This window comes from Corvus brachyrhynchos, unplaced genomic scaffold, assembly GCF_000691975.1.
Source record: "Corvus brachyrhynchos isolate BGI_N302 unplaced genomic scaffold, ASM69197v1 scaffold1, whole genome shotgun sequence".
NCBI classification, from domain to species: Eukaryota; Metazoa; Chordata; class Aves; order Passeriformes; family Corvidae; genus Corvus; species Corvus brachyrhynchos.
In genome coordinates this window covers 8,945,665-8,960,705 of record NW_008237222.1, presented here as the reverse complement: position 1 = coordinate 8,960,705, position 15,041 = coordinate 8,945,665, and the positions used below count along the sequence as shown (strand labels likewise).

The window sequence follows — 15,041 nt, the reverse complement described above, 5'->3', positions numbered from 1 at the left end:
CCCTACATATTCACAAGTTCACAGCAGCTGAAGATGTTTGAAATATTAAATCATTTTCTCTTTTAACCTTTAAAATGTCCCCGAAGTAGATATTTTTCTCTCTTCTTTTAGCAAAGACTTTATACCAGTGAGCATAAAAAGTAAAATGGTGTTACCTCCTAGCTGGAGAGTGACCTCTAAACTACATTCAACATATTTCCTGAAACTGCTGAATCTTGGGGGAAACCTTTGACCTCACATCTAAGGTGCCTGCATACACTCAAAAGAAAAAAAAATAAACAAGCAAACAAACAAACAAGCAAAAAAAAAATCAATCAAATGGGCTTTTTTCTAAGGTATCATATAAAAGCTTTCTGCATATTATAACATACTCTCTAAATAGTTCTGGGAGAGAAAAGTGGGAACAGAGGAATGCCACAGCTCTCCTGGGGTGATGTTTAGGTAAGAGAACTAAAACTCCTATGTGAACTAAAACAAGTACATTAAAAATAGCAATGTTATATCTATAGGATTATCAAATTAGAACAGAAAAAAATACATAGAAAAGAAAATTTGAACCATTCTCTTGGTAGGTACAAAATGTTCCATTAAGAAACTCTCTCTCTTATTATAACTCTGAGGAAATTATATTTGAAACCAAGCCCCGTCCATGAGCTTGCAGCATTTGGCAACTTAGGAAATGTGCCAAAATTTCTTGGAACATTCCCTCTGTCATAATATTAAAGAAATGAAAAGTATCTACAATATGCAAATAGTAAAAACCCAGCCAATGTTCTGCCTATGCTATTATACCAATTCATTTGTGACTAATGAAAAATCTACTGATGAATAAAACATGCATTCCAAAAATAAAATAGTTATAAATAAATTTTAAAAATACAATTACCCTTCCAAAGTTGGTAGAGCATCTCCACTGCATCTGGATGTAACAGAAGTTAAATGTCAAATGTATTTGACCTAGAATTACTTTAAAAGCATTTTTTTTCAGTGCTCTCTGAATATAGCACTATTTAATACTCTGTAAATAACAAAGTGTCTGAACTACCAGTAATAGAAAACGACTGTGTGTTATTAGAGAAAAACAAAACCAGGGAGTCTCAGACTGCTGCATTATTATCACATTTGTGAAACCATTCAAAAGCCTTTATTTTTATAAAGAAATAATGTATACAAAACAGGACAATAAAAAATATTAATGAGTAACAGGCAGTAAATCTGCAGGTTTTGGATCTACCAATATTTATGAATCTCCATAGTGCCTGATGCAAACTGCAACTAATCACAGAACCACTCATGTGAATGACTCATGAATAACCTTGAGTTCCTTAAAAATTTATGCATATTTTGGATCAGACTCATACTCTGAACGTGTACAACAGCTTTTAAGAAAACCATATTTGTGGAGAGTCTTAGCTTCACATCCTGGTGTTAAGGCAATGGATGACCCTTGAAGATAATAAATGATGATCTACAAAAATTGAACTAAAAAAAAGACTTGCACAGCAACATCTATTATCTCTTATCCAAACCAGGGTAAGAGAACTCCTTGTACTGCATTAACTTGAATTCTTCTCTTGCCCAGTTCTTCATCACAGTATCATGTAGGTTGGACTTCCAGGGATCATCTAGTCCAAATCCCTATTCAAATTAAATCCAGCTGCAGCAGACTACTTAAGGGTCTGTCCACTGAAGTTCGTAATATCTTCAAGTATAGACTCCACATCTTCTCTGATAAGCCTGGTTTAGTGTTTGATGACCCTTGAGTTGAGCCAACAAGTTTCTATGTTCCTATATTTTTCCTTTGTCTCTTATCCTTTCACTGTACATCTCTGAGCCTGGTATCATTTTCTCTGTATCCTAGGTAAACACCTCCTAATCTGGCCTGGAATGACGTTGACCTTTGCTGCAAGAGAACACTTATGATTTATATTCATCACCAGGACTTCCAGGTATTTTTCTGCAAAGCTTCTTTCTAACCAGCTCAGCACCAGCCTGGTCTGTTGCATAAGATTATTCCATTCCGGATGCATGTCCTTGTTGAACTTCCTGAGATTCCTATCAGCCCATTTTTAATGCTTGCATTAAATTCTTATAGATAAGAACTTTCATTAAATACATGTGACAAGGGCAAGAGGTTTGATGGTGTAAAACTGCAGGATGAGATTTCATGGATGTATCTTCTAGCCTTAGATCAGGATTTCTCTGCCAACAACAACAATTCTGCTTCATGATTAATGAGATTTCAGTGTTTGCTTCTATTCTTCAGATATTCTTCTGATATTGTTCAGATCATAAAGATTAAAAAAATCACTCCAGAAAATGCAATATATTAGGACAAGGGATACCCAAACTAAAGTCCAATCTTAGAAAGAAAATTTCCTGGATAATTTATTCTAGTGCTGTTTGTTAAAAAAATGCTGATACATTCCTTTGAGAACTATCATAACTACTCTTCATCAGACTCCGATCAATTAGCCAGACTACAATTCTGATTTAATAGGGCAGAAACTATATTCCTAATGGAAAACCAACAGACAATGACAAAAAGACCCCCCACAACTCAGCAGCTCAATACCATGCATGTACTAAGCTGTATTCACAACCTTTTAAACTTTTAAAGTCATGCAATGTAGACCATTAGGCTTCTTTTAGTGAAGGACATGTAGCAATTTTTATAACACAGATGTAATATATAAAACCTATACTGAAAACAAAGACAAGAAAGATTAGATTTTAGGAAACAACTGAAAAAATGTTGAATCAGATCACAATATACAAGCTACAAGAGCACAGAGCCTGAAAGAGAGCATTATTATTTATAAAATCCTACTGGCATGCCTTTACTACATTTAAACACACTGGTAGTGAGTTCACACTAGCAACAGAAAGTAATTAATACCAAAAAAGTATCTGAAAGTCCTCTGTGAAGGAACAGTTCTAACATCTATCTGAAGTTAATCAAAGAAGAAATCTTCTCAGCACCGATGAAGAGTGAGGAGGAATGAATGATTCAGTGAACTAATGTAAATCAAAATCTCATAGATGCCTTGGTGTTTTTCAAATGGAAATGAGGCTTTTTATATCAAATTGATTTGGATTCCAGAGGCAAACCACTTGCCCTGTTTCTCTGAACAGAACTGACTGAAATGTATGAAAAGAAGAGTAACTTTACAACAGGGAAGGAACTCAGAAACTGGCTTTCATACATAGGAAATCAGACTAAAATTCTGATCACTGATATTACACTTTTCCAAATGAGGTATGAAAGTCAGGTCAAAACACAACTGCAGTTCAGAGAAACTACAAGGAATTCTGTGTTCCCTAATTAAGGCAATAATGAATATCTGGTATTTCCAAATAGATAAGCATTCATTTTACACATACAATTTATTTAAGTAGCTAGAAACACTACACAACTCACGAGTCAGTAAGGAAAGAACCATTTATAAATTTATCTGCTTTGAAACTTAGTAAATATATTTTGCTATTGTTGTCATTTCCTAGAGAAGTATAAACGAACCACTACAGTCAACTTAATCCAGACTTCTATCCCATTACTGGATATTTAAGCCAAAGAGATGTTGGAAATTAAAGTATATTACTTAAATAATGTATCTTTGGAATTTGTGCTATGATTTTGGGAGATTTTTCCCAGAGTAGTCCCTTCAATGACTCAGACACACAAAATCTATTCAACTGCTGTAAATCCCATTACTAAGATAGCTACTCTGTTTAGAATTTTAAGCATTACAGACAAAAGTAAATCCACTTGGATTAGTAAGATTCAGTTATATGTGAGACTAGAAAGGTTGCTGTAGAAGTCTAACAAATTAATGACTTGGTATATTAAACTCATGTACTACTACACCAAATATACAAACCTCCTTTCCCCATTAAAAAAAGCTGAATATTCTCAAAACATTAGCATTCTGTAATATTTTTTATATTCCCACATTGCAAAAACTCCCTTCCTGCCATCATTGAATTTAAATACTTCTGGTACGACTATTGTTGAGAAAAATAAATTCTTAGAGCATGGAAAAGAATCTTTTTCTCATGTGAACAATATTTTAAAATTTTCTTGGCTGCTTTCCCAGTTCATCTGAATAGGACTTCTGCTTTCCAGATATTCACATACAATGTAATTCTTGCTTTTACGCAAGAGAGAATCCTCCTAGACAAAAACTGCTTGTAATTTTTGTAAGGATTTCTATTGTAATCTTACAAAAAATATTGCACCTTTGCAGGAGTTAAACACTTAAAAATAAACTAAGTGGAAAAAATAGAATGGCATCTCTTCCCTTGACAAGGCCCCATTTTGGATCTAATTCATTTACACACACACTGAGATGTCCTATTATGCACAGCCCCAGTGAATGCTGCTGGATGCTGGTAACACACATTAAGGAGAGAAGGAATATAGCTGACAGAAGCACTTTAGTTTTTGAAGGAGACATGAGGAGACACAGCATCCAGGAAATTAGTTGTTAAGGTTACAACAATTAAATCCCAAATCAAATTCAAAAATGCATCAAAGCAAAACAAGTTCAGTCTCAAGGTTTCATACCAGAATTTAAATTTCTACACTCCTAATTAAGGTCCTATTCAGAAAAAAGAAAAAATCACCTAATTAACTTTAAGCACAAACTTCAACCCAACAGAGAATGAGATACAAGCCTATGTTTAAATTAAATATATGTATAAATGTTACTGAAGTCAGCCTTAAGAAGCCGTTCAAACGCTTTAATGAATGACCATGACAGAGCATAAAATAAACACAATTAATTCTATTCATCTGTGTAGAATCTGACAACAGAAATTACATGTGATCATGAACTCCAAGATATTTCAGTTTTCTCAAATTTCTCCAACTACTCTTAACTGCCAAGATACAATTTTTAAGTAAGGTCACATTTCAAGAATTCTAACTTTCATCTACAGATTTGTCTGTGGATACAAAAATGCTGCTAGCAAGGATTTTCTCACTATTTTCTAAGTCTGTGAGAGACTTTTTCTCTCTTACAGATAGTAGCAGAGTTCTGTAAAATGAAACACCTACAACCTTGAGAAGCCTTGTTTATGGTATAGTAGAAAAATATTTTGACAATGGATGTTATAGGATTTTAGCCAATCACCCCCAAGGGGTGGCTGATCCTTGTCCAATTAGACTACGAAGAAAAAAGTCTATAAAAGAGTTTGTAAAATAATTAAATCAATCAACCTTGCTGCACAATTCGTGCCTTCTGGATCTTCTCTCCTCCTCCCTATGGCTGTGGGACACGGTGATATACCCGAGGGCATTTTTTAATATTTGTCTATGTTTTAGAAGAAAGAATAAGGCTAGCAAGATCCCAAGTTACCTTTACACAATAAAGAAATGGCTATAATGCAGTCTTCATGGCCTTTACCTGTTTCTACATCTGTTAAATGCAGCGTGGAATCAAAGCCCCCACTGAGGATCCTTCTTCCACAAGATGACCACCGGGCAGCTCGAACAGCACAGGAGTGACAGGAGTATGTTTTTAAACAGCAGCCTGTATCTACAGCATCCCATACCTTAAAAAGAAGGATAAGGACACCTTTACAAAGAATCACAGTATTTTTTTTTCAAAAATAATTAGCTACAGCAAATCATTGTAGTTGAGAAAGCTTTGCATTCTGAAGTTGTATCAGCTAAGCTGTAAAAAATTGTTTGAAATAATTGCATGGTTGATTAAAATTAGAGCATTTAATTAACAAGGTACAAATACATTTTTATTACTTTTGCTATTTCTTTAAATGTCTACATTGCTTTCAGTTCATATTATACTTTCCCATTCATACAGCTGTCCTACCTCTATGGAGGGATGTCTCCAAATAAATTTTACCTTTAAATCATTCTTCTTCCAAATTTTTGTCTCTATCATATCTTATTTTCCATCAAGTAAGAAGAATCCTGGCAGATTACAGCTTTCACATCTGCCTATACACAGGCTTTTATCATATTTCTCAGTTTGTAATTTCAAGTAGAATTTTACTTTAACTTCACTAAGGAAGCAGATAAGAATATTATCATGCAGCTACATGGAGATTTTTAAGGACCCTGAGTATACGTCCTCTCATTTGTCATTTTCTTCCGGACAGAACTAAGTTGATGCTGAGAATTTCTGAAAATCCTACTAGCTACCCAATGTTTATTGAAGTATATAACCAGTAGCATTTTCAGAACATAAATAGTCCTGCTCATATTTTAAAAGCAATTCTTAAAGGGACAGGCACTTTTTTCCAAATAATATATTTAAGAAAATACAACTACTTTGAATTTAGTTATGAAATATAGTTGACAAAAATTAAAAGCATATCCTTTTCATGGTTCTCTTTTTGTCATAGTTTTAAGATAAAACTAGAAGTTTAGCAACAAATGGCCCATATAAAGATCCAGTATGATCAGTTCTTTGACAGAAGGCTAAATATCAAAACTATTTAAATATGAATATTCTTCTTCAGTAAAAACCAGATTATAAAATACCCTGTTGGTTGTACAATATAATATCTATTGAGCTTAGAATGTGAAGAGAGAAAAAAAAGTGAGACTTTAGGCAATGTATTTTTATCTTCAATTATATTTTCTTCTTACTGGACAAAAAGGACTTGCTGACAGTATCATTACATAATGCATACTCAGAAGACAACATTCCCTTATTGAAAATTATTTTATCAAAGGATCTTCTATCACAAAGCAGAGTTCTGCAATACAAAGCAACCAATTATCATTAATTACTTGACTAGCCAGTAAAGACTGAAACCATGGTGGCCCTCCATATTCTACCCTATTCACAACTTTAAAAAACCAGGGAAATTTTGATATTAAACTGCTTTTGAAAGTAAGTTTCTCTCTTTTAATGAGTTTTAATGATTGTTTCAAGTTTCACAGTATCAAAAAAGGGTTAATTATGTCTTGGAGGCTTGGCTTCCTTAGGAGGAAGCTAATGAATGAATCAAGATGAAAGGAAAAACAGGTGGTACATGCTTCTGATGCTTTCTGTCATGTTTTAGAGATTAAGTACAAAAAATCAATTTTCACAAGAAATGTAAAGTAAATTAAGTCCAACAGCACTTTTGAGTTCATGCTTCATTTGAAAAAGCTATATAATTGGAAATAACACATCCTTAAAGCTGCACATTTCCCTCCATTATGTGAGATGGAACAAGTGACCCACTCTTGTGGATGAGACAACTGACAACATCCCAAGGGACAATCTACCAAATAACACATTTCTTTCCACTGTTTTACTTTCCATCAGCTCTTTTTTGCCCAGGTAATGGTGGCATTGCAATGCTTTCTGGAATTAGAGCCACATGGGCAAGGCAGTTTTGACTGAGGAAATTCACTTAGTTTACTGCCAATTAATGTAAACTTTCAATTACGGAACCTGACTTTGAGGAAAAAAGACCAAGATTTAAACAAGCACTTAGGGGAGCACCTTCCCTCCTCAGGCCCCACTTCAGCCCAGTGCTTCCCCCTGCTGCTCCTACCCAGCTTCATCAGTTTTCACTGGGCATTATGGTGAAATGCTCAGCCAAGCAGTGAATGCTCAGCTGTAAGAGAAAGTGTCTGCCCCAGGTTACACGCACCATTCTGTGCCTCAAAGTGACAGAGATGTTAACCGTGTTACATGCACAAATGGAGAATCTACTGTATTTCATTACAAGGGAAAAATGCTTCAAATCCTATCAGAGGATCACTGCAAAGCCACCATCATGTCTGCATTTCCTTAGGGAACCTCTTAAACACTTCCCCATTCCTGTGCATTTCCACTGTTTAATCATGGTAAGTGAAAAATGTGGCTTGTGGGAGAGTTTGACCATACTCTGTCCAAAGCTTGAGAGGAATGTTGGCTCAGCTGCTGGTGTTTGCTCCATACAGGCAGCCACCATCACTGAAAAGAGGATCAGTTGCAAAGGGATGAGTCCTCTGTGTTTGAGTTTGCATCTCTCTGCCCAAGACTCAGAAGTCTGATCAGCAGATTCTCCAGGGTAATGGGTGTTTCAGGGTTTTAATTTCAACTGAGAGAGTCAAGTGTGTCAAGAATAACTTGTGTGGAAATAAAGGCCTTTCTAGTCTTTTTTTCTTCACTTGTTCCATATCCTAGGAACTAGGATCATTATAAACTTGCTGTTTCAAGTGAGTGATGTTGTGGATCATGTCTTTTTTGGGAAAATGAACATAAATTACAGCTTCTTTACCAGAAGAGGATCCCAAATATACCCTTCTGAGCGGCATCTATACATGAACTCATAAAAAGGATTTGTATTCAAATCCAGTCTAAGGCTGAAGATAAAGGCTACCACACCATAATTTAAGAAGTCATAGCTGTAAGAATTCTGAAGTAATTTTGTTAATAAATGAAGTGTCTTAGAACTATTTAGAAAATTTCACTTTTAATACCAAAAGCTGCTAAACTTTAAACATACCTGGTAATAAATACCTTTACAATGAACATTTATAGAATAAACTCCCAGATTTACATGGAATAAAGATTGTATTTAGTACAGAGTAAATTACTTGGGCTGGAGAAACAGTTCACTAAAAAATACAGAGGCTGAGGTATATATAAATCTTCCTTCATAGGCATTGAAACACATGTATCAAGTATTATAAGACTAGACATTATTATGCATCTGCCAAAGGAAGACATAATTATGTTAAATTATTTTCACCTAGAGATCAGCTGCTTTAAGTGTTGTAGCTTTACTTCAAAACTCAGCTTTCACAGAAACTCAGTATTATTTCTAGATGAAATACTGAATTCTCATTAAACCTGAGGTTGCTCTTTTATCTTGTGATGACCATTGTGATTTTAATTGCTGAGCAAAAAAGTTAAAAGCACACATTTCATCCTGCTACTCTGAAAATATTTCTTACTGCCACACACTCAAGCAATGTTATACATTATAAACAGTAAACAGTTCATCCTTTCCCCTTGTAACAATCACAAAACAATGAAATATGCAACTGTTATTAGAAAAATTACACATATTACCATACTACCTCCTCTAAATTTACAATTATTAACTAATTAATTATACAGTATTTGAAAGAAATAAACAGCCAATACTCATTTCTGACATAAAGATATCATGAAAACTTTAATTTTATTTTTCCAATTTTATTAAAATTTGCTTTAATTTATCAAACTGGTTCATCTTTTACTACTATTTCTTACTCTTCTGTGCTTCACTATTTATAACACCAGATTTCCATTTCTTTTCCATAAATTGTTTTCCTTTCATTTCCTCTCCTATTATAGAAAGCATGGTGGTTACATAGTTATCTGTGAGGATTAATATATGGGGCCAAAATGGCAGGTACAAACAGCAAAGTGACAAAATTATACTAGAGATTTCTTTACAAAAGCAATTTTCCTTTTACTTTCTCTGAGGCACATTGTAATTCAATTGCTCTTTCACATTCTCCATAGTATTTGGAAATAAAGGTTTCAGAAGATGTTTGCTTTCCTGTATAGCCTAGAAATGCTATGAAAATACTGTAACACATATTTTAGGTAACATAACCAGACCTCCTCATCCTCATCAGAAGTTCACAAACCATATAATCAACTACACAATATAAGAGATGAGATTTATTATAGATATGTTTCCAAATCCTATTTTCTGACTGAAAGCTTTCAGGAAAACAGCCTTTGAAAATAAAGTAGTTTGGGTTGAAGATAAAAACTCTCCTGGTAAGTCACATCAGAAAGCAGGAGAGGGAAAGCACTTGATACTCAAGTAAATAGCAGTCACGGAATAATGTTCAGGGGTCTGCTGCACTATCAACCAGCTCATAAGGCATAAAAGAAAGGCTTTTACCTTACTGATCATCCAATCTAGGGATGCATTCCTAGACAAAAGGACACAGTAACATATGCAGAGTAACCAAAGTAATATGAGAACTCATCAAGTACACCAAGACTGATAAATTAGGAATTGAGCAAATCTCTTTCATTGCCATACTATGATTATCTATGATGCACTTCCCTCCAAGCAATTTAGATTGCAGAAAATAAAATCCAGCAGCCTGACTTCTAGAAAGAGAAAGGTGCATCTATTCAAGCAGGCAGTCACTAATTGCACAGTGGACTTGAGAACAATGATTCAATTGTGATAAATTAGAGGTTGGAAGCAAGTGAGGAATTAAGTTGTATGCATTTTGAATTTGCATGCATAAAGGAACTACAGCAGAGCCAGTCAAGAATACTAAACAAGAAATTAATTTCTGGAGCATGTGTAACAGAATTAAAAACTTTTTTAATGGATGGATTTATGTTAATTTCAACATAATATCCATACTAAAAGAACTCTTCTCCCCTTTATTTAGCCAAGTTGTGCCAAATTGTGTTACCAACTTCCTCTGTCAATGGCTCCTAATGAACTACAGTAAGAAATCATTTTAAACCTTATCAATTAATACAAGGAAGGCATTTAAGAAACAGGCCTGTTCAAAGATGATGTAGGATAGTACTGAGTTACGGGAACCATGAAAAAATTACTATGCTTTGACTAGAATAGATTCTGTTTCATTCCACAGCACACTCAGGTTGCTCCACAGACCTCTGAAGCTGAAAAGATATGAGCCTCTCCTTTCTCTTTTTTGGAACAGCACTGCTCTCTGATGTGTCTCAAGGAGACAAAACTGATTTGTTTTTTTACTTTGATTTTTAACTGCAGAACTGAATTCAGGTCTGAAAGATAATATGCCATATCTGCTAACATGCAGAGATTCAAGAGAATGGTACCCCCTGAACCATACTGTTTTTCTGATCTCATCAATATCTAAATACTGTAATTTCTAACAAATACAGTAGAGAAGGAGCCCCACACTATCTACAGAAAATATGTCTTTTCTAGTTGTCAAAGCAGGCTCAGAACTGTACTTTAAAAGGTTCTTTGGAAATCAATGGACCAGAGGTCAGAAATAGTCTCATGGAAAAATTATAAAAAGGTATCTCCTACTGCTACTGCTTCTTCAGATTCCCCAGAGCTGGATGAGGTGCAGCTTTGGGCAGGACTGCAAGAGCTAAAAGTGCCCCTTGCCTACCTCTAAGCAACAGCAATAAGGATAAGGGGCTACATAAACAGGTACATCCTTTTGTTCATAGAACTGAGACAAGAGAATGCCAGGAAGAGAAGCAATAAATAGCCAAGCATTAAAATTGGTAGGTGTGCCTAAGCCTCTCCAGCCATGACGTGAAAAAAAAAATCTGATCTTGAATGCAATATGTATAAGTTCCTAAACTACAGGAATATTTAGAATGTTTCATTCTTGTTTCAATTCATGTCTTCTTAAAATATTGAGCTAATTATAACTGTTGTAGTACAAAGCAAAATTTGTTGAAAGAACTACAAAAGAGATCATTTGAACTCTCTTGTATAAATCGCAGTTAAACCGTGTAAAAACTAAATTAAGCTCAAAAAAACCTGTGAGTTAAGGTGTCTTTGTATATAACCTTCAAGTGTTAATAAACTTATTTTCTTACAGTTATGAAGGATGTAAATAGATGTTCAGATTGTTACATGGACTATGAGTGATGACATTTTGGACATACCAGTTTAATTTTTAAACCAACTGTCCTAAAAAAGAGTTTTTCTGCAGGATTCTGTATAGCTGGATAAAGCTAACACATTTTCAGATGTGTTGAACACTTGTTTCAGGAATGTTTAAAGTGTTCTAGGGAACATATTTTAAATGACATCCCTCTTCCTAATCTAGCCATGGTGTAAGAAGCATATATCAATGCTGTCATTTGAACATTTACAGATTACTAGCTTTTTTCTTGCGGCAGTTATAACTCAAAATGCAATTATTTTACTAATCCAAAGGGAAGAGCCAACTTTATTATTGCCTTAATATCTGAATAAGAGCTTGTATTTGGATAGCTTATTACTAGACAACCCTTACTACTGTAGAAACAAGAAGAATGTAAAGTAGAAAAATATAATAAATTCAATTAGCTGAGACACCCAGCACAAGGTCTAAATTCATTATTTTTCCACCAAAATTTTTAATATTAAATTGACTCAAGTATATTAATTAAACCAGTGAGGTGTAAAATCTTCTCTTTTATACAAAAAAAAAAAAAAGAAAAGAAAAAAACCAACCAAACAAAACCCCCAGAAACAAAATCAAACAGAAACAAAATCAAACAAAAACCCAAAAACAACCCAGTATATTAGACATAAGATAGTTTTAATTTTGTAGGGGGCTTTATTCAGGCAGAAGCATTTTAAGTTATAGTACTTGTGGCATACTAGTTGGCACTACTACTAGAAACTACTCAGTGGTATGAAAACTGATTTGCACACATGTCAAAAAGCTTTAATCCTGGAAAATCCAGCAAAGTTAAAGTATAAGCACTACATGACCTTCATGTCAACCATGCCTATGAAATACATTTCCAATTATTTGGTGTATTTTATTTTAATCTTCCCTCCCACAGAAACTCAGCAGCCCTTTCCCCAAGGAAGACTCCATAATCGTTGGTTTTGAAGCTTCATTTGGGTGGTTTTCCCATTAATAGGAAAATATAAACCTAATCAAAAGTGCACTTCGAGCTGCCAGCATCCTACAAAATTATTTTAAGAAAACACTAATGGACGAAGATAAAACATTGACATTTTCAGCTGGCAAAGGGAGGGACAAGACAAATAAAATAGAATTCTGTGAAAAGGAAACAAAAACCCCACACCACTGTGGTAAGAGCTACCCATCTGATTAAATACAATAAAAAAATATTCTTGGTAAAGCTTTAACAACAAGAGCTACTACACCTCACTTAAATAGACCTAACGATTCCTTACTTCAAAAGTTAACCTGTAACACACGGAAAATCTAATCAACCAAGGAAAAATGAAGACAGAAATAATTTTAAAGTATACAAACTGTCTGGAGTTTTGCCAATATAAATAATTAATGTTGCCTCCACAGGAGCCTTCCAAGTCAAAACTGGCAAACAGAACTCTTCAGAAAGAAGTAAATTATATTTTTAAAATGGTAACAGTAAGACACCGACCAATACTGATATAACTATTTCATAGACATTTCTATTAGAGAATTTGTAAATCATATATTCCCATTGTATCAAAATTGTCCTTAGGACATACTAATCTCATCTGTGAAAACTCTTTTTTTAACCATTTGATTCAGAAATGGAAAAAGTAAAGGAAACATGGACTCTCGTGAATTCCTATTTCTGGGCTGTCATTCATGTCTGGAATTACAGACAGGCAGGTGAGAAGAATAGCTGAGACCTTATTTCTATTTGGTGGTTTCAATATTCTCTCCCTGTTAATTATATGCAGATTCTGGACAAACAAGCTCAATACTCCAGCATTTCACAACCCTCTCAGAGGGAGGCCTGCACATGCAGGCATTACACAGCACCTACACAGAGTTGGTGTCCAGATGAAATGATGCTAAACATTGACAAGTAACACATGCACGGATGCAGCAACATGAACTAGCAAAATACTAATAACATATTCGAACACTTGATTAAAGTAAGTGCTAGAACATTATATAATTATTCAGAAGTAAGCCCTGCTGCTCTTATAAACTGAAGTTAGAGATTAGAATGAGTTTGTTTATAAAGAATGTTTACCTAAAATTAATATCTCTATGAAAAGAACTGAAATACTGTCGGAGTATGAAGAAGTTCAGGGTGAAATCTTGGCCTGCCATGTTTTCATTTACATGAAAACACAGTTAAAAGTTTCAAAGTAACTCAGCAGCAGTTCTGAGTACTTTCATGACACAGCAACTCATTGTAAAATTTTATTTTTATTATGGTGTATTTGTAGCCGAGCCTTGAGCTGAAATTGTGCCAGGTTTATACTGAACTGTTTCTATTCAACACCTGAGCTTCACAAAATAACAAAGCTGAACAGTTGGTTTCTTTCAGGCTACTTGCAGAGAGTAACATAAGAAGTGGATATGCAATAATCTCCTTCTTCGTGATTCCAAGCTTCCAAGCCACACATACACATGAAATTCTCCTCTTGGATGGCATATCAATTCCATACACACATTACTGTTATTACACAAGGCAGAAAAATTTTACAAATGTCAGTTACTACCATATAATTGCTGAGAAAGATGTGTAGAAGATACACCTAGTAAAACAATCAAAATAAATCTAATACTTCCCTTATTTGGCAGAATGGTAACTTATAAGGTTTGTTATATTTAATAAATGAAAAAATTAAGGAGACTCCTTTAAAGGAGAAGATAAAATAGCATTCTATTTTTTAAGTGTTATAATACTTCAAGGATCAATATCTTGCTTTAATTAATATCTTTGATCACTACTTAAAAGGGTTTTAAAGTTGGGGTGGTCTTTTTAAAGGCATGTTTTTAAAATTAAGCTTCAGAGCATTTTTAAATGCTGGAGTATTCCCACATTCACTTGAAAATAAAACCATGTTTAAGGGGAGATTTTTCTTTGTTGGTTGGTTGGTTTTGTTTTTAAATGTGTTTCACACCACAATCATGGGCCATTTCTTTGTTTTGTAGCATTTCCAGTGAATGTCTAGTTAAGATATAGCACCAAGCTTTGAGTTTTAGGGGCACAAGGTTTACTGCAGTACAGCATGTTTGGCAGAGATGTTTGTTTTTCTAAACAGAGATGAGGGTTACAAGTTTCTGATAGGCATTTATTTTTAGTATCACAATAAAATACAAGGCACGTTTGTATTGCAGTGCGACAAGAACACATTACAAAGTGACAAAATCAGTTTAAGCAAATTAAAGTCAGCAGGAGCTGTATATCTTACTTGTTCAATGAACAGTACCAGCAGCACAAGTTCACCCCCACTAAAATAAAAAAATATTATATTGAAACAGGCTCAGTAAGATGATCTTGCCACTAAAAATACTTCCCAGAAAGTGGGCAACTGAAGACAAGTACTAACAAAATGCAGAGTTCCTTAGACATCACCTGAATTTCTCTACAGGAATAACTGCTATCCCAGCAGGGGAATGTAAACCAAAAACTGAGGACACA

The 15,041-nt window shown here is 34.4% G+C and overlaps 1 protein-coding gene across 1 annotated transcript in view; it reads right to left on the bottom strand.

Moving 5' to 3' along the window:
• Positions 1-15,041, bottom strand: part of WDR25 (WD repeat domain 25) — a 61,410-nt gene that overhangs the window by 21,777 nt on the left and 24,592 nt on the right. The window contains exon 2 of the mRNA XM_008629755.2: positions 5,409-5,556. Within this exon, the coding sequence (XP_008627977.1) occupies positions 5,409-5,556 (148 nt within the window). The remainder of the gene's footprint in view (positions 1-5,408; positions 5,557-15,041) is intronic.